The sequence below is a fragment of the Stylophora pistillata genome, chromosome 14 (assembly GCF_964205215.1).
Source record: "Stylophora pistillata chromosome 14, jaStyPist1.2, whole genome shotgun sequence".
Taxonomy (NCBI): Eukaryota; Metazoa; Cnidaria; class Anthozoa; order Scleractinia; family Pocilloporidae; genus Stylophora; species Stylophora pistillata.
The window spans coordinates 19,533,838-19,553,823 of record NC_142532.1 but is presented as its reverse complement, the minus strand read 5'-3'; the positions used below and the strand labels follow the sequence as shown (position 1 = coordinate 19,553,823).

The following is a 19,986-nucleotide window of genomic DNA, read 5'->3' as shown; positions in this document are numbered from 1 at the left end:
TTTAGTGCGGCAATGTTTAATTTAACGTCCTTGTTGCCATGACGTGCAATCTAATCAGAGTGACAGCGGTGATAGAGCGGTGAACCCAAACAATTTGAATTCTGTATTGAACATGTGTTTTGATGATCTATCACGAAATGATTTGCACCCAAAGAAGAGAACTATGTCATTTGCTCTCCTGAGACTGCACTGATGACTTCAAATGAAAGCGTAAGTATGGAATTAAATCGTACCTTACTGTTTTATTTTTATGGAGGATACACAAATTCGCGTGTGTGAGATTCGATAGAGTTCATATGGTAAACTGTTCAGACACATTTACTTTTCATGTGAAATCACATGTTTGTCTCAAATAAAACGGTTCTTCGATTCAAGCCATGTTTTGATTCAACGATTTTATTGTTATGGTACCACAAATAGAGGCTTGGATGGAATAGGAAACAAGTTTTGATAAACTTTTTCACCATCTTAGTTCAGCTGTCACCTGATTTAGATTGATGACTCTAAGCAATGAGTAACTTTTAATTATATCCTCTCTTTTCCGTATGTGCTATTACAGAATTCTCTTTTCAGGAAGTTTCCCGTAAAATAAACTGATGCGACGATGTGTAGTGGAGAAATTTTGTTTATAATCTTAAAATCTTTCTCGCTGTGGTATAAATGATATTGACATTTTAGTAATGAGGAAATAGTGTACTTAAGACTTTTTAATTCTCTTCCTAACTTCCAATTAAGAGGAAACCTTCTTCATTAGGACATCTATGTTTTCTTCAATCTAAAGTTCCTTTTTCACAAATGGACATGTTTAGGTTTGTGTGTCAGAAGCAAGTCATTTTTAAACGATTTTTTCATGCCTTTGGCAATATCAATTATATTGCTTGACAGTTTGTTTTGCAAATATTTTGATGAAAATAATATAACTTTCTCCCATGAATATTCAAATTCAAATTTTTGTCATGATTGTTCATTTGATAGAATTTGTTTTTAATTTTCAGTCACCTTTTCTCCTGATGTGTTAGGTTGATGGAAAATATCTTCAAGAAATATCTAATCATTTCTTTTCATCAAGATGATAGTGGCTAAGGTATTCCTGGTATTTATTTTTATAGGCAAAGCGAGAAACAAAAGAAGAGTTTGCATTTTCAAAAAGAATGTACTGCAAATAACCAAATACTTCTCCCTCGATGTTCAAATTTTTTTCAGGAGGATGAAAATCTGGCACAAAATTCTGAAAGTCATGTTCAATCTGGTTCATCACAAGATGGTAAATGACTGCTCTTTAAAGCTGACTTTTTTTATCGGTGGTTTTACAAGGAGATATAAGTATTTGACAAAAATGGTTATTTCATCTTGCATGATGTGGAAGACCCAGTGACCTCGTAGTCAGTGCACTGGCCTACAGGGAAAGAGGTCTGGGTTTGAGAGCTGGCTGGATCAATGTGTAGGGAGTACCACTGGGTACTGGCAAATTGTCAGGGAAGCCTTGATGAAATGCTAAGGGATAGTCTTGCTATGGACTGGTATCCCATCCAGGGGTGTAGTAATACTTCTAGTTGCTTCATGCTAGGGAAACTACAATAAGCTGTGGCTGGATGCACCCCTTGACTAGCTTGCGTTGCAGCCAGACGTGTCACACAATCCCGGTTATGACTATACCGGTGGTTTAGACTGTCTGTGACGCAGGCTAACCTTGACTTGAATACAGATTTTAGCTTTACTTCATATCCATTCTAGTAATAACAGAGTTGTTGGTAGAAATTGAAGTAGGCTTCTATCCAACCTGAAGATGGTAACTGTTACAAAGAGTGAAACAGTAAGCTACTTTGTACAAAACCCCAAGCAGGTAGTGTTATGTCGCTGTGGCTGCCTGATAACAAGAACCCTGACCATAATAAGTGTCAGTAAAGAGAAAATATCAAAATGACATTATTTTTTTAGTCCAGTTTTGTTATGAATTATTGGTTTGTAGGTGTTTTGCCAACCCCTCTGCATGCTGCTGCTGTAAATGGAAACAAGTCTCTTCTTCAAAGGCTTTTGCAAGAAGGTAATTGAAACTAATTTTCTGTCTATCTATGGCCGGATAAAACCCCACTCTGTTATTAATGTTAAGGGCATCCTATGGTTTTTTTTTTTTTAATTTTTTAATTTGGAAAATTACAAGACTACAATACTGCAAAACTACAATACTACATTACTACTGTACTACAAACTTTAAAAATAATTATTTTAAAATTTACGATTTTGTAATAATGTAATGTGATTCTATTATTTAGAGATTATTCCTTGGAAATTGCACACAAACTATTTTTTGTTCATGAAATGAAATGCATAAATTATAACAAGGGTTAAAGTGAAGGAGATGATGACAGCTAGTGAAGGCAATAATAGTTTTAATCAAAGGTTTATTGAACTAATTTTAAATTATTTGGATATATCAACAAAGTTGAAATGGTAAATAATTTTAAATGAGTTTTTCTTGATGTTAGATGAAAGAAGCCTTATCAACAGGGGGGACCAGTTTGGCCGCACTCCTCTGGTAGGAATCTTTGAATTAATTAAATTGCCAGTGGTTTAGTGTGGTCTGTGCTCTTATTGATAACAGTTTTTGTCATCATAGTGGTCAAAATGTTGTGGACTCACTCAGCTACACCTCATGAGTCCACCATATTTTGACCATTGAGGTAACAAATTTATATGGTTGTCGATAAGAGTATAGACCATGCTGAACCACTGTTGATTTTTTTTTTTTATCACAATATCTTGGAACATCTCCCCCTCTTTTATCTTTAAATTAATCTATCATGATACTTGAGTAAAACTTTGTGACTTTATCTGCACAGGTTTACAGTGTCTTGGGGGACAGACTTGACTGTGCAGAGCTGTTGTTGAAAGCTGGAGGCAATGTAAGATTAGTTAGGAGTTTCATTCTTGCCAAGCGTAACTTTTTGGAAATCATCTTGTACCAATCCATAGATGATTTTTGGGTTTGAGCTCTTCCCAGGGATAGGGAAGGTGTGTGATTCGAACTTCTTTTGAGAAATTTCAATTAACATTTTTGGGTGGGTAGAGATATTTTATGGGACCACATGAATCACACATTACAGCAGCAACAGCAAAACAACAACAGGAAGTGACCATTTCCAAATCTAATAAGTAGATAGAAGGGCTCTAATTTAAGGTAGCACAACACTTCCTTCACTTTGAATTCACACTTGGGCTTTTCCACATGAGACATGAAAATTTGACAGATTTTCAGATTCAAAATATGAGAGCCAAACTTACTTTTAATGAAAGATTATACATAGTTCTATAAGAATCCAAATCTAGATTGGCAGTAGTAGCTACGCCCAGGTTGTGTGATGCCATTGTTTTTTAGGGTTTTTATTAACCGAATAAGCCATTTTACATACCAATATCTAAATTGCTATATCTCAAAGAAATTGATTGCCATGAATCAGATTTGGAGATCTTAACTACCCACTAGGATGAGCCTTTCAATGCGAAAAGAAAAAAATGCTTAAACATTTAATGCCTCAGACTTACAAAGACATAAAAAGTGTTGTGGACATGACCTTCAGGGTATGATTCAGAGCAACATTTATTTAATTTCTATGTAGGTTCTCAACTGTTTCAGGTCTTATTTATGCTGCTCCTATTGTTAAGTATTATGATAATTTTGACACCCCAGCTTGCTCAAATTTGTCAACCATTTAAGAGATATCGGGTTGCGGACGTGACCGTTGCGGACATGACACATTTGTAAAAACCCAGAAAACCTCATAAAATTTTCAAACATCAGAAGATATGTTGATATTTAATGACAGCAAATGATAATTATAGACATATTATGATATATGTAAGGCTATCACTTTTTTAAAATTTTCCAAAAATATATAAATGCCCATGGACTTACAAAATGACCTAGATCATCAAAGTTTTTATATTTTATTTGTTATTTATTTCCCAATTTACAGATAAAAGCAATAAAAACAGCATTTTTACTTCAGCGGCATTACTCTGAACGTTATTAGTGGTGAATGAAAAGCTCTTTCTTGAACATTCCCAAAATGTCATCTCCGCAACAAATTTTGGTCACATCCACAACACATTTTTATTCTTTATATATATTATTTGTTATGTATTTCCCAATTTACAGATAAAAGTAATAAAAACAGCATTTTTATGTAAGTGGCATATTACTCTGAACGTTATTAGAGGTGAATGAAAAGCTCTTTCCTGAACATCCCCAAAATGTCATGTCCACAACAAATTTTGGTCACGTCCGCAACACAACATTTTTGTTAATAAATCCATGGTAACAAGTAATTTCTATAATATCTTTTCAGATTTATGAAGCACAATTACTATTGAATTTAGTTAGTATATGCAGTTTTTTTAAAAGGTTTTCAATTCACAGGAAATTTGAAGTAACCAAAAGCAATTCAAATCAATGGTTGTTTTAGGAGTCACATCCACAACACACTTTGAAAAATTATTTTCTCTGGATCTCTAAGAGATAGTCAAAATGTTTTCTGGCAAAATAAAAGGTACTTCAGGGGTAATTTTATGACAAGACTCATTTCAATTCAAATAGTGTGGATCTGACTTCAGGAGACATTTAATACCCAAATTTTGCCTCTAAACGTCAGGTCCGCAACGTGGAATTGACCATTTTCGGATTGTTACCATTTGTGGACCAGGGGAAGGGAAGATTTATCTTATTAATTATTATTATTATTATTATTATTATTATTATTATTATTTATCTTATTTATCTTATTAATTTTTGTTTTACCTATGTCATAGGTCGGTTCTTGTGATGTGGATGGTAGAACACCTCTTCACTGGGCTGCATATCAGGTACAATGTGGAAACATATTGATGTAATTGTTTGCAAAGGGTGAATGGGTTACCAGACCAGCAGACTGGGCCTTCAAAAAATCTCAGATTGTTTTTAAAATTAAGGCATCCTCCAGTCACTGGGAGGTGCAGAAAAGGTGCATTAGGCAATTTAGGGTTGGTTCACTGTAAGATTGAAAATGGGATACAGTGGTGCTTTAAGTAGGGGCAACAGAGTATGTTCCTTTACCCTTTCTCTCACTTGTTGTACATCAGCTTCCTCCCCTCTGTAACTATATAAGAAAGTTTCGTTTATCTTTTAAGGTGACTATTAGGGCTGAGATTTGATTCAGCAAGGGAATTTTAGGATTTTTTTCTACCTCCCACTCTCATGACGAGATGAAAATGCCAGGTACATCTCTCTTTAAGTAACGGTGTGTCTGGTTTATGTTCTCCTCAGTCAGCAATTCTTCAATAATTTGGATGAATTGATACTTAGCCAGTTATTTTGACACACAGGGAAATGTGAAGTGTGTAAAACTGCTGCTATCAAAAGGAGCAAATTGGAAAGTGAAGGACAACAAAGGACGGTATGTATAATCTTCAGAACAGTCTGTGAATAATTCTGATTGCATCTGTCTTTGTCTTTCCTTAATGCACTTTTACAAATATGGTTAAATAGGTAGTCTGAAATAAGCCACTCTGGAAATTACTTTATAACAAATTGCTTCAGAGTTGCCAATCTTTTGAAAATATGGAATGTGAAGATGCTTGATTTTTGACAACAGTCTCCGCATTCCTTCCTCAAATTTTTTGGTTTCAGTCTGATGGTCTCTTAGTGCATGAAACTTGAGATACAACCTTCCACCTTTAAAATCTATGTACTCTTCTGTTTCAATCTTTTCCATGAGTCTTAGTTGATGAGAGTCTGATTCTTCTAATTTCTTTTATTCCCAGTCATCATGATCTTGGGCTTGTTTTGTATTAGGCAAGAAAACCTTGTCCTGTAAGTGACTTTTGGGGGATAAAATGTGTAGTATTGGTCAACAAAACCTATGTTGGTTTGGTAATTTTGGTTTTATCAACTAAGATGTTAATGTAAAAAGGCCACCTGATGGCTGACATTTCGAGAATGGCTAAGGATGCCCAGGATATCAGCTTTGAAACTCTTTCTCACACACTGCTGGTAGCCATGTCAAGCTGACTGCCGCAACCTGATCCTTATTGCAAATTCAAAGTTAATACAAGTAGCATACACTAAGACCGGAAATAACGAGAAAAGTTCTGGGCCAGTACTTTATACTGGTATTATATAAACATTAAAATCTTTGGGTGGTTGGGCGGGAAAGTCAGCAATGGTGGATGCAACAAAAACAACTGCCTGCCCCATAGGTCACATGACCTACACCCAGGCCCCAGCAGCATGTGAGAAAAACATTTTTCACTTATTTCGTTCCACTCAGCCAGTGAAAAATTACTCTTATAGTGGCCAAGTTTTTTTTTTTTTTTTCGTAATTTCTTTATAGTGGCCAAGTTACATTATCAACCAAAATTATCTTGTTATTCCTACCGATGCAGTGCAACAGTTTCTCTAGGCCACAGTTTCTGTAGAATCTTTCCCTCTTTATCCTATGTTAATTTGATTTATTAATATTGTTTTTTTTTTTGCTCACTTGCCTCCTAACCCTTTACGTCCCATGATCCAATTAGTATTTCTCCCCTCTGACTGCCTTACAGTTTTTTGCAAGTTAGACAGGAGAATTTGGTGTTATATCATGATAGCACCCTCCGGCTGATGAGTTTGTTTGTTCTCATTACCTGTTTGCAAGATATCATATAGATGGAAACACAAGGAAAAGTTAACATGTAAACCACTTGTGGGGGTTACAAGATTAAAACTGTTTAGAACCTACTGAATGATATCTTTGTCTGTCACTTTTTCAGGACGCCTCTACACTTTGCTACCAGCCATCAGTCTCCCAAGGTATGTCAACTGATTCTTGTCATTGCAATTTTTGTTGCTGCTGTTTCTGTTGTTGTTGTTGTTTTTTTTTTTTTTTAACTAACTGTTTAGATAATACTTTACATTGCAGGCACACACTAGTTTATATAATTTATTGTTAACTTGCTTTCTCTCTAATTTATTGTTAATTTATTGTTAACTCGCTTTCTTTCTAATCACTTTTCAGTGCTTAAGCATCTTGCTGAAGCGAGTTTCTAAAGGTGAAGCAGATGAGCCAGACAATGACGAGATGACATCTCTTCACTGGAGTGTGTCATATGGAAACGCTGAGCATGTCAAGCTATTGCTGAAGGCTGGGTGTTCTGTGACACAAACCGATTTGGAAAGTAAGTTCTAAAAAACACTGTTACAGGGTTTCAATTTTTTTACATACATACACACATACATACATACATACATACATACATACATACATACATACATACATACATTACATACATACATACATACATACATACATACATTACATACATTACATACATTACATACATTACATACATTACATACATTACATACATACATACATTACATAAATTACAGACATACATACATTACATACATACATACATACATACATACATACATACATACATACATACAGACATATATACATACATACTTTATTTGGTTCTGTCCTCGTGTACCGGTTCACAAGAGCCAATACAAAAGACCAAACAATACACAATAGCTAACCGATATCTCCTAAACAAAGAAAGAACAATGGTAATTCCCTTGTGAACCGGTACACCAGGACAGAACCCTTTATTTAAGGTATCAAAGAATAAACAACACAAATAATACCCTATAAAGGAAGTTTAAGAGGTTAACCCTATGTAAATAAACTGCCAAAGAAGTAAAATTTAAAAATGTATGCTTATGATAAAATCTAAGATGGATAAAAACCTAAGAAATACGCATGTATAATTTAAGAGCTGTTTTGAAACGTGTTCAGTTAACTATCTCAACGACGTTGGCGGGCAGGTCATTCCATTCACGAATGATTTTAACAAAAAAAGAGTATTTATAACAATTACACTTTGCCAATTTAACCTGCAGTTTGTAATTGTGGTTGGACCTAGTACGTTTTGAAGCAAATTAAAAAAAATCACAGAAACGAAGGCCATTCAGCCCGAATACAAGTTTATAGCATTTTAAAACGATAATTTGGTTTTGGTAATGTTAATTGCCTCTGTAGAGAATTTCTTTCATTCGCTTTTTGGCGACGCAAAATCGCGAGGTGGTCGCCGAAAAACAGAATTTGGTCGCTGGGAATAAAAGAAGCGGGGCGGGAGGGGGGGGGGGGTGTGGTGGTGGCAAGCACATCCTCTGGTATTACGTAACGTACTACACCATGGACATTTAATAGAAAATGAGGTTCTTAAGGGGGCAGAAACCATTGATACGTGTTTGAATAGAAAAATAAACAAAAATTGGCACCACTGAAATAGTTTTACAAATTTTGGGCAAGAAAGGCTGAAGACGTAGAGAGGGATGTCGTGACCTCATTATTTGTGCCGAAGGACGCGCGTTTTTTCGTCCATGGGAAGACTAGGGACGAATCGGGGAAGGGTTTGCTGGGGGTCTGGCACTAGTATTGCTAGACCCGTGCAGACCACTCGCGGGCTCGGGTTGCTAATACTTTCCCGCGGGCGAAGAAACGTCCATCCCGAAGCGCTCATGATGAGGGCCTGTCTGGAAGAGATAAGTTGAAAGTCTCGTCTCCTTTTCTTTGTGTTGCTAGGTAATGCCTAATAAGCAAACAGAATTGGGAATTCTAAAATCGCTCGCAATGCAAAAAAATTTAAAAAACTGGCAAAAATTATCCCGCCCGCTCAAATCCGGGTAAACTAAAAATGTGCATTTTCAGTGAATTTAGGGTGTACCCCCGCCCTATATCAAAAAATGTGTTATTTTTTTTGAGTATCAGGGCTTGTTGATTTTTTAGAAAAAGGGCAGAATCATTAATGGGTAACTATAGTATTAGACTAAAACCTACGGAGATATATGATTTTCTTTTTTGATATACCTGTCAGAGAGGACACCTCTTCATTGGGCAATAACAAATCCGGATCCTGCTGTTGTGAAACTTATATTGGTAAATATCTTTGGTTGAACTTAATTCATATTTGACTAGACGCGTTAAATAAAGAAATGTAAAGCTGGACCAGGGAAAGCTTCATCAGGAGAGCGACCTATCACAGTAGAAGGTTAAGTTAAAGGGACGATAAGAGATTACGACAAAGAAATGCCCCCCCCCCTCCTCTCAAATGAGGGGTCAGGCACGGAAACGTCATCCACAAGCTTGTTAAAAAAGGTTAAGCTGTTTTGTGCAATCGTAGCACACGACATGCCGCTTAGTAACTCAGCGGTCAAACGACGGGCATGCGCGAGGGGATCAATTCTGGCCGGCCGCGCGCCAATTTCCCGCATAAAATTTCAAAGGAAAACATTAGAAACAACCGCTGTTCTCGCAAAATAAGCGAAACAAAATTGAAACGTTCATAGAAATCTGTAAAAAGAGAGAATACTCAAATCTTATTCAAGTACGGGTTTCTTGTTGATTTACCATTCTGTTTTGAGCAAACAATTGAAAAACCGTGACCTGCTGGCTTGTGTGGTTGTTTGTAACTCATGGGAGACAACTTGGTTATAGGTACGCCATCTAGTCATCACAACTTTCGCGCATGCTCAGAAATTTGACCACTGAGTTCTTCGCAGTAGTTTTCATTTCAATGGCCACTCCGATTTTATCAACAGACTTTAACATTAAGAACTGTGAATAGATGAATTTTTTTCAGGCCTTATTTTCACTACTGTAGAGCTCATTACTGCGAAGATCGCTTTCATATTCAGAGTTTAACATGAGAGTTACCTCCTACATTACAATAGCTACGACATGATTGAAATGCCATTTGATTCTTTGTTTCCCCAGGACGCAAACTCGGATATCATCAACCATCAGGACAATGAAGGACGAACTGCTCTGCATCTCGCTGTTGCGGAGCAGAACGAGGCAGCTGTTAAGGTGTTGCTCGCTCTTGACAAGTGTAAAGAGTCGGCCCAAGACAACATGAACCGGTCACCTCTACACTGGGCAGCGGTGTTAGGTTGGTAAAACGAAGCAACGGACACAGCGGTCAAACATAGGGCATACGCAAGGGAACCAATTTTAGCCGGCTGCGCGCCAATTTCCCGCCCTAAATCTGAAGGGAAGACACAACAAACAACCGCTATCACGCAGAAACGTCTAAGAAATCTGTAAACGGAAACAAAAGTAGGGTGAAAAAAAACTCGAGACTTATCGAAAGCAAAGCTGATTGTTCCGACGTATTATGATGTAATCGCGTACACGCATGCGCCGTTCAGTTAGTTACCTCGAGGTTTTTCGACTGGCTTTTCCTCCATGTTTGTTGTGAACTTTTACCATCGGTTTTTCCTTAAATAAAGGATCTAATGTTTTTCAAATTGCAATCCGGCTGAACACAGATTCATATAAACCCCTCTACGAGGTGGAATACGTCGTTGCAGTTAATAGAAAAGAGCATGTTGCCTGCTTTTAAGGTAATGGATAATTATAAATTCCAAGCTCTGAAGTTTAATTTTGATTTGGAAACTCATTTTTCAGGCAACTCTCAATTAGTGAAAATGCTATTGGAGAGGAATGCGGATTTTACTGTTGCGGACAGCAATGGGGCTACTGCTCTTCATTACGTGGCTCAGAGCAACTACTGTGAAACGGTCAAAGTGTTCCTGTCTTTTGACAGAGTGAAAGATATTCCTGATCATGAAGGAAGAACTGCTCTCATGTGGGCTGCGGGGAAAGGTTAGTTGCTCATTTAAAGCTTTATTCGAGGAAGTGTCATAAAACAAAAAACCAAACTAATCTCGGCAGCCAGCCAGGACAGAGGCTAGTATCACAAGGAACTAACGAGTGCTCAAATCAAACACATATAATTGGCATTAGGCGCGGGAAAACGCGGGTAACTAACGTTAAGAGCGGGAAAACGCGGATTGAAATCATATCTGATTGGTTTTAGAGTACGGCGTTAATTTTCCAGACCAATCAGAGCGCATTACTGTTGACGCTCGATTTGTAATTGCCGACATCCCTAGCCAGTCACCTTTAATAACTATCATTCTAGTCAAGGCTCTTCATGCCAAAATGCTTCATCCTTGAATTTCTCCAGGAAGTGAGAATGCGTTAAAGACAATGTTAGACCACCACCTAGACGTGCACGCCAAAGACAAATTGGGAGGAACAGCGCTGCATTCAGCTGCTTACTCTGGTCACGTGAACTGTGTGAAGCTACTGATTCAGTTTGGAGCCTGCGTTGATGCACTGGACATGCTTCAGCACACACCCATCTTTCGCGCATGCGAGATGGGACACACTGAAGTGGTCAATAATTTGATTCAGAGTAAGTACGTTGGTAGTTCGAACGAAAGTAAGCATTAGTTTAAAAGAATTCGAATTCAGCTTTGATGGTAAATTTTTTTGCGCTTTTATTCATCACTGCGCTCCTTCCTTGTAGGGAATCCGATTTTCTTTTGCCCTAGATCCTTGAAACTCTTTAAGTTCTCATTTCAGTAATCTGGCTTTTTAATTGCCCCACTCTCCCAATCCTAGAACGCCCGAGCCTTTTTTTAGAAATATGAAAATGTTTGCCAAGTCCACACCAAGAATTTCTTCATCAAAACTGTTGCTTTTGCGCTTTGTTTGCCTATTTCCCTCTTAATCTCCTGAAAATGATTTAAATGTAACTTCTCCTTATGATATCCATATTATTATCTTGATCCAACACCCAGTTCTCCTACTGAACTTATTTACAAAGTAATGTGTAACGGCCAGAGGGGAATATTAACAATCAGATCATGCAAGAGCACGAGAATTGGTGAAAAGTCGAATAAAAATCTTTCCAACTCTCTTCCCAGCACAATTGCGGACAGGACGACGCGCCTTGCCTAATCTTGTCTTAACTTAGAGATCATTTCTATTGCTCACCCGATTTTAAAGTATATATTGCTTGTTGTTTCATGACTATCAGTTTAATAACTTCTGTAACCTTCCGTTGTAGATGGTGCCACTGTCAACTTGGAAGACCAAGATGGCCGAACGTTACTTCACTGGGCGGCACTCGGAGGTCATGCCCCCATATGTAACGCTCTGATAGATCAGAGTGTGCCCTCGGACACTAAGGACCACCTGGGGTGAGTTGAGATGTCTTCCACTTACCACCCTGGTTAACCTCCTCATCTGCAGTTGAAACCTCCTTTACCTTTCACGCAGGTGATGCGTTAGCCAAACGGTTTGTGCAATGGATTCCAGGTAGAGAATTCTGAGTCCGAGACCCGGCATCCTCACATTGCCCCTCTTAGCCCCCGCCCAGGATTATAAATTGGTACTAGAAATGCTGACAGGGGGGGGCAGGGGGGGGGCAATAATCTTACAGCGACCTACCATCCCATCCAGGGAGAGTAGCAATACTCCTGGTCGCTTCATGCCTCAGAAACTGGGAGAAACTCCGGCTTTGTACCTCTTACCTCACCCCAATTCGAAAACTTGGAACAACAGCAACAGCATAGGTTTTGACCATAGATAGATTCGGCAACATTTAATAAATCGACAGTGTTTTAGCGTGGTCTGAACTCTTCTCGACAACGACATTCGTCATCGCAGTGGTCAAAATGTTATGGATTCACAAGACGCAGCCGATTGAGTCCGCAACAACTGCAATCCGTGACCATTGCGTGACACGTTGAAGCGAGCAGCGGTATCTGTATTCTTATCGCTACAACAGCAAATTGGCCAATTAGATCGCGATATTACTGCCAATTGTGGTAAAAAGGTAATACGTTAGTATATCGAAGCCGCTTCAACTGATACCGTCGAAATTTTTCGTAGCCCTTCGTACGGATTGTCCGTCACGGTGATAATTCTGACGGTGTTCTGTTTTTGCAAGCCGGCCTGTAATATATGGTGGCCATTTCTCTTGAATTAAATCGATTGTGGGAGCTTTATTTATTTGGAAACTCCGAAATGTAATTAAATCCGAAGGAAACAATAACTAGCAATGAAATCGTCTGCAAAGCCCCCGAAATTAATTGAAAACAGTTATACCAACCCAAATCGAGTTTTGAATAAGTAGTTTCGATTTCATACTCTTGGCATAACTTGTTTTTTTTTTTTATTATTATTATTTCAACTCGTCGGTCTTCAGGCTATTTAAGAAATCCACTAAAAAGCTCTTGCGTCAAAATTTGTTTGTTCCTTTTTAGTCGTACCCCGCTCCAGTGCGCCGCTCACGGTGGATTCGTGAAGTTTATGACGGTTTTGATGGAGCATGGTGCCGAAGTTGATCACCAAGACAACGACGGAATTACCGCGCTGCACTGGAGCTGTGCATCTGGGCATTTGGAGGCTGTCAAGCTGTTGCTAAGATACAAGGCCTTCCCTAACTTCAAAGAGTCGAACGCTGACAGGTAGGGTACAGTTACGGGCCAACAATTATGTTTAGGTCACCGTATGGTAGCGTTATGTTTCTCACACGGGATTGTGTGGTCAACACAGTCAAAGCTTTATTTAAGTCATTTAAAAACCCTCCATCTTAAACCACTGTTTGTTTCTATAAAGTGTAAAGGAAGGCTCCCCTTGTAACATCCCTTTCAAAAGCTTTGCTGTTTATCATTCCAATTAACAAATGGTAAACACCACAGCGTACACTAGTGAGTTATGGATGCACGCGGGAGGTTGCTAAGCATGAAAGAAGCGTAAGAGTCGTACGAAGCGATAGCCGACTGCGACTCTAGCTTCTTGAGTGCTTAGCAAACCTCCCAAGTGCATCCGTAACTCAATACTGTACGCTGTGGTGTTTACCATTTGTTTTATAACATAACATTGATACATTTTAGCTAAAGAGTTCCTTTTTATTTAACAAATCTTACGTGACCAGAAAAAACAAGCGCGCGCGGAAAAATAGTCTTTGCATTTGCTCACGTCAGCAGCGTTCACCCATGGGCAAATGGGGGACGCTAAATTGACCAATCAAAGCGCGCCCTTTACTTTGGTTATGTTATAATTATTGCTGGTAGAGGGCAAGATGATAGTCAAATGACCAGGTACTAACCTCTGTGTAATTTTTTCCAGGTTGACCCCCCTCGACTATGCCATTATTGGTGACCACCAGGATGTAGCGCAGGTTTGTAGGGTTCATTCTAGAAGTTAGCCAAAGAGGGCCCAGTGGGCTATCTTCTTTGACTTTAATGGGCCTTTTTTCAAAGGAAGGGGGCTCAAGAACGGGGGTACACCCCTTAAGGTGTTTAAACGTATTTTTAGAGTTTAATCAAAAAGGGAAAGGCAAATGAAACAACAAGAGGTTTTATGATAGCTTGTGGTCAGTCATGAGTTTCAGCGCAAAATTTCAAAAAAAGTACCTATATCCTTGGGCACAATTTCTTGTGCTCCTTTTAACGCTAAGGCGTATGCTTTATGCTGTATTTATTTTCAAATCACGGAATCCCGCAAAGTGTCGTTTTGGAATAAACCCTGGTTTGTGCTTAAGTATTTACTAACTTCCTCATCCTCATCAATCAATAGAAAGTTCTAATCAGGACGAATGAGAAAAGTGATTTTGGAAGTCCTGCTGCTCAAAAGACTTTCTATGAATGGTCACTTAGTAGGGATTTATCCTTAAGAAAGTTGATGCTGAACGCAAAATTTTTTTTTTGTCGTTTGAATAGTATATGATCGAACAAGGTGCTTTAACTATCAATGGAATCCAGGACATCGCTGCTACAACAGTTCAGAAGTGTTGGCGTGGTTACGCAGTCCGCAAGGCATTTCAAGACAGGAAAAACTTGTTCTTGAGACACGAGCAGTTGAAAGGACAGAAACGAGCAAGTGCTCAAAGGACTGGGGACCTATTTGGATACCAGTCTCCTTACAGCGTATCTCCTCGTAGTACATCTCCAAGGTAATTTAAATGTAGATTGAAAAAGCTTGTCAACTAACCAAACAGGTTCAAAATGGTGACCTAGATTTAACACAAGCAGCTGATGTTATCAGTGAAACGATGATCTGAAGTTGTTCATATGAAGTGGGGATGTAGTCAGGATATTTCAAAGGGGGGGGGGGAGGGTCATACAGTATGAAACAGAGGGTACTCACCAAGTTATTGTCATGTCGACCCCCACGCTGGACAGTCATATGACATCTGCGAAATCATCCCTTAGATGCTTAACGCTGGGAATTTTTTTTTACGCTGTCAGAGAATTCAATAAAGCTGACGTCTTTGATAATGAGCAACACCCACAAGTTTTCATAGAAGACTTTCCTGAGGAGAATATAGAAGAAACGCTGCCGTCGTTTACTGAAGAAATTAGACATTCACGAAATGAAAGTACCGCTAGAGATAAACTATTACCAGACAAAATTTGTCCAAGGGATTCTACCGAAAGACGTGTCACTACTGCATTACAAGAAGCTATTATGGAAGAAAGTTGTTCCTCCGTGGAAAGTCCATCGTCAAGGCGGAAATCCGAAGACAGATTTCATTTTCAGAATGACGCTGAGATGGTTAGAGTGGTTTCGTCGTTATTGTTGGAAGAAGACTTTGAATTTGACGAAGGATTTGCGTTTGCTAGCGAAGGAGAAAACACTGTGCGGAGAACTAATGTTGCAAAAGATGATCCGCCTCGTCTGGCGCCAGCGAACAAATTACACAGCGGTATTTCAAAGGCAGAACTTGCGCGAAGAGAGCGCGAACGACTTCGTTTAATACGCTCGAAAGTGAACGCAGCGGTGTTGATTCAACGTTGGTTCAGAAAATGGATTTCGATGAGACGCGAACGTTTTCAGCGCGATGTGGTATTATTGGAGGTGAAAAATGAACAGGAAGAACTCAATAAGGAAGTCGCCGCGCTCACAATTCAACTGGCATGGAGGAAACATGTTCGACTCAAGTTTGAGAAAAACTCCGCTGGAAATAAACAACAGAAATCGAAGAAACCGCCTTTTTTGAGCTCCGCTTCATATAAACAAAAACAAAATGGAGTACACATGTACGGGCGCCCTCTTCGAAAAGGTCCGTCGATGAACGGCTTTAATTCTCGAAACGCTTTCAAACGAAAGCCTGGTTCCACGAAACATGATCCTACCTCTCCAGCTGCCATGTCATATAACATGGCGATGGACTTTTATCATCCCTTGGAATCGAGGCAGGGCAACAGTCGTGCTGCCATAGTTACATCTGGCATCAGAGTGAGGCCTGGGAGCATGAAGAGAACTGTTAGTGGATGGACTCACAATATTGGGTTTTTATCCAAAATCAACGGTAAGATGATTTTTTGTCATTCTCTCAGGGCTCCAAGTTCAGCTTCTTTCGAAGGCCGACGTTTCGAGCGTTAGCCCTTCGTCGGAGCGTTAGCCCTTCGTCTTTCGCTCCGATGAAGGGCTAACGCTGGAAACGTCAGCTTTTATAGTCGTAACGGTGGCCAATTTACCATTTCAACTTTGTTGATATATTCAAATTATTTCGTTACCCCCACCGACGCAGCCCCAAACAGTTTCTTTAGAAACTATCAGCCTTTATTCTTTCAAAGGCGCCATACAGTGACCTGAAAAAAAAGAAATGGTTCTAAAAAAAAATCTAATTACCAATCGTTTCTTGAGACTCACGTGACAGAGAGCTCGAAAGGTGAAGAATGCGTCCAACTTTGTTGAAGTTATTAGTATTTCATTTACCAAACATGAGGGTCGTTAAGAATTCAATTTTTTTTCTTTGTTTTCAGGACACAAAACAGGAGCAAAGGATCCCAAAACGTAACAGATGTTGCTTTCTCGTTATTATTATTTATTATCAGCAGCCTCTTATTTGAAAAGTCATTGAAACCGCTGTAAAAAAAAAAAGGGCTTGATTTTTTTTCAGGTCTTACTTTCACTATTGCTCAAGTAGTGTTCATAACTGCGAAGATAGCGTTGATATTCATTTCTTAACCCGCAGCTCACATACAGTCGAACCTCATATATCCGGACCTCGTTTATCCTAATTTCTCGATTATCCGGACTTTTTCTCTGGTTCCAATTTTGTCATGAATTAACAAATGGTAAACACCACAGCGTACACTATTGAGTTATGGATGCACGCGGGAGGTTGCTAAGCACGAAAGAAGCGTAAGAGTCGCTCGAGGCGATAGCCGAGAGCGACTCTAGCTTCTTGAGTGCTTAGCAAACCTCCCAAGTGCATCCATAACTCAATAGTGTACGCTGTGGTGTTTACCATTTGTTTTATAACATAACATTGATACATTGTAGCTAAAGAGTTCTCTTTTAATTAACAAATCTTACGCGACCAGAAAAAACAAGCGCGCGCGGAAAAAAATAGTCTTTGCATTTGCTCACGTCAGCAGCGTACACCCATGGGCAAATGGGGGACGCTAAATTGACCAATCAGAGCGCGCGCTTTACTTTGGTTATGTTATAATGACCAATCAGAGCGCGCGCTTTACTTTGGTTATGTTATAATATTTATTAGTCATGATGAAGATCCGTAGCCTTATTCTTTTTAATACTACAACGTTGAAAAGTGAAGTTGAAAAGGCGATGTTCTTCTTTAAGACAAAATGACTTACTTCAACATTTTAGGCCGATGTAAAAACATGGTTCATTCATTTTAATTGTTAATACACACGTGTAGAGATATGCACAACGGACAGTGAAGATGTAGACGATTTGTAAATGTTTTGTTTCAGAATTAAATGTCGCTTTCTAATAAAATCAGTTTTTGTTCCTCATTAACATTCATATTCTCGATTATCCGAACCCTCAGTTATCCGGACTATTTTGTCTAATCCCAACGAGTCCGGATAATCCAGATTCGACTGTATCTGATTTTCAAATACGTTCACAGTCATGTATTCATCACTTCATGGGTTTATTACGAACCATCGTAAAGACCAGCTCCCAGTTGGCTTATTAGCTCAGTTGGTAGAGCTCTGCACCGGTATCGCAGAGGTCACGGGTTCAAATCTTGTACAGGCCTGAAATTTTTTTTAGGCCTTATTTCTACTACTGCTCAGGTAGTGTTTTAAAATTACTACGAAGATCGCTTTGATATTAATGAAACCCCTGTTTTATGTCCTTGCCTCTGGCTCTCTGTTTGTTTCTGCATCACTTTTCTTTTCACTTTTTAACGTAAATCTTACAGAAGTTTCTTGGGTGTAGAAGTGAGCAACGCCATGCTATTTCAGTCTTTTTTTCCGTCGTGCAAAACTACCTACAGGTGGAAGAAAACTGAACAGCAGTTGTCGAGTAAGGCGGATGGCCAGGGATATGAAACGGATGGCCAGGGGTATGAAACGAATGGCCGATGATATGAAACGGATTGGAATATGCATTTGAATCAATGCAATATGCATGTGAATCATCGCAATATGCACATGAATCAGTGCAATATGCCAAGATGGATGAATCGTGGCATAGCTCATTGTTAAAGAGCGGCACTGAGATTTTGGAAATTAGTTCATACCACACAACCGATTAGTGCTTTTTGCGCGCTGAGTGGCTAGTTTGGAAGTGAATAGCAAATACGATTTGCCTCCGAGCAGCCGATGAGACAAAATCCGGCGCGCGTTGAGAGTTTAATTTCTGACCACTTTTCGGTCTATAGAAAGAAATAAACTAAGTTTTTATATCTGTTTGTTATCTACTATTATTAAAAACTGGATCATTGAATAATGCATTTCAAGACTTTTTATTGGCTTAGCCGTTATGGTATATGGGCCAATATTTAACAATTATTCGCCGAAGGCGAGGTGAATATCGTCGAATAATCCCCAAGACGAAGTCGAGGGGATTATTGGACAATATTCACCGAACCTGAGGCGAATAATTGTTTTAGTACAATTTCAGAGCTGAACAACAGAGAAATTTCTAAAATCATAACATTTTAGTAACATTTATTAACATTTTACGTCAACATTTTATATAAACCGCGCGGAGCGGTTTTTATAGCGTCATATAAGGAACCGCTCGACCAATCAGATTGCTAGAAAATCTCTGAAATTATACTAAACCATAATCTAATATCTGTCCATTGTAACATCCGGTTTCTTCTTACAAACTGAAGTCGAGAAGATTTGTCTAATATCTTGGGGGCGTTTTTTTTTAAATAAAACAATTCCACTCGCGCTTGTTGGATATGAGATGATAATAGCCAACTCGGCGCTACGCGCCTCGTTGGCTATCTATCATCTCGTATCCAACGCGCGCTCGTGGGATAATCGTTAAATACAGTATTCACCTCAGTGTCGGTGAAATTGGTGATATTTACCTGCACTAATGTGAGTAATTGATAACTATTGAATTGCATGAACTCACAGCCAAAACTGAAAATATCCTGTCATTTTTATTCTTGTTTTAACGAATTAAAACAATATTAATATTGTAGATAACATAAATTATAGAAACGCTCGCCCCAATATGGTGAGGATGATGTGAAAGCTAATATAACGCCGCATTTCCTCAAATGTCGTAAACATTCACGAGTTTGTCCATGTTTGTTTTTTATTATAGGAACTTAAAAGCGTTATCTGCTATCATGCACATTCAAACACATTGATGTAAACGATTTTATGAAATAAACGATGACGTCAATTGTCTGTATTTAACCTTAATCCCTGTGATGTGTCAGTGGTTGCTGTCGTACTGCCTTGCACGCACTTTATTCTAGCTCGCCATTCCATCTGTGGAGTCTGTTGTTGTAAGCGCTCCATGCAATATCTGTAGCACCTAAGAACCTTTTAGTAACCTACACTACCAGACATAATTGGTTTGAACAATTCTCTTGAACATTGGCTATGATCTCTCGCCCTTTTTCTCTCTCCCCATATTTTTAATTGCGTATGTATCGATGTCATCTTGCAGACCAACACTGAGGGGGGGAGGGGAGGGGAGGCAGAAGGTGTCCCAACAAGTGTGTCTGGGAGTATAGCTCACCGACAAGTCCTTCGTAGCTTAATTGGTAAACTCCTGGCCGCGAAATAAAAACCTGACTGGATTTCAAACACTTAAGAACCAGCATTTTTTGTCCTGTCCCACTATGCTTAAATCTTTCTTTTTTACTTCCATT

At 38.9% G+C, this 19,986-nt stretch overlaps 1 protein-coding gene across 3 annotated transcripts; it reads left to right on the top strand.

Annotated features, from left to right (window-relative positions):
* Window positions 1–51: 51 nt before the first annotated feature.
* LOC111333353 (uncharacterized) lies at window positions 52–19,531 on the top strand. 3 transcript variants are annotated; one of them, XM_022938899.2, is made up of 20 exons: window positions 52–210; window positions 1,020–1,084; window positions 1,204–1,264; window positions 1,970–2,044; window positions 2,487–2,536; window positions 2,841–2,903; window positions 4,807–4,860; window positions 5,359–5,429; window positions 6,784–6,823; window positions 7,029–7,188; window positions 8,896–8,957; window positions 9,795–9,969; window positions 10,488–10,685; window positions 11,050–11,280; window positions 11,938–12,070; window positions 13,139–13,342; window positions 14,007–14,058; window positions 14,600–14,832; window positions 15,128–16,191; window positions 16,649–19,531. In XM_022938899.2, the coding sequence occupies exons 2-20, from the start codon at window positions 1,070–1,072 to the stop codon at window positions 16,681–16,683; spliced, it is 2,976 nt and encodes a 991-aa protein (XP_022794634.2). In that variant the 5' UTR covers window positions 52–210; window positions 1,020–1,069; the 3' UTR covers window positions 16,684–19,531. The 3 variants fall into 3 exon arrangements, with proteins under 3 accessions (XP_022794634.2, XP_022794633.2, XP_088602072.1); XM_022938898.2 differs by lacking the exon at window positions 1,020–1,084; XM_088745946.1 differs by lacking the exons at window positions 52–210; window positions 1,020–1,084; window positions 1,204–1,264; ... (1 more) ...; window positions 2,487–2,536; window positions 2,841–2,903 and adding an exon at window positions 5,797–5,845.
* The last annotated feature ends 455 nt before the right edge of the window (window positions 19,532–19,986 follow it).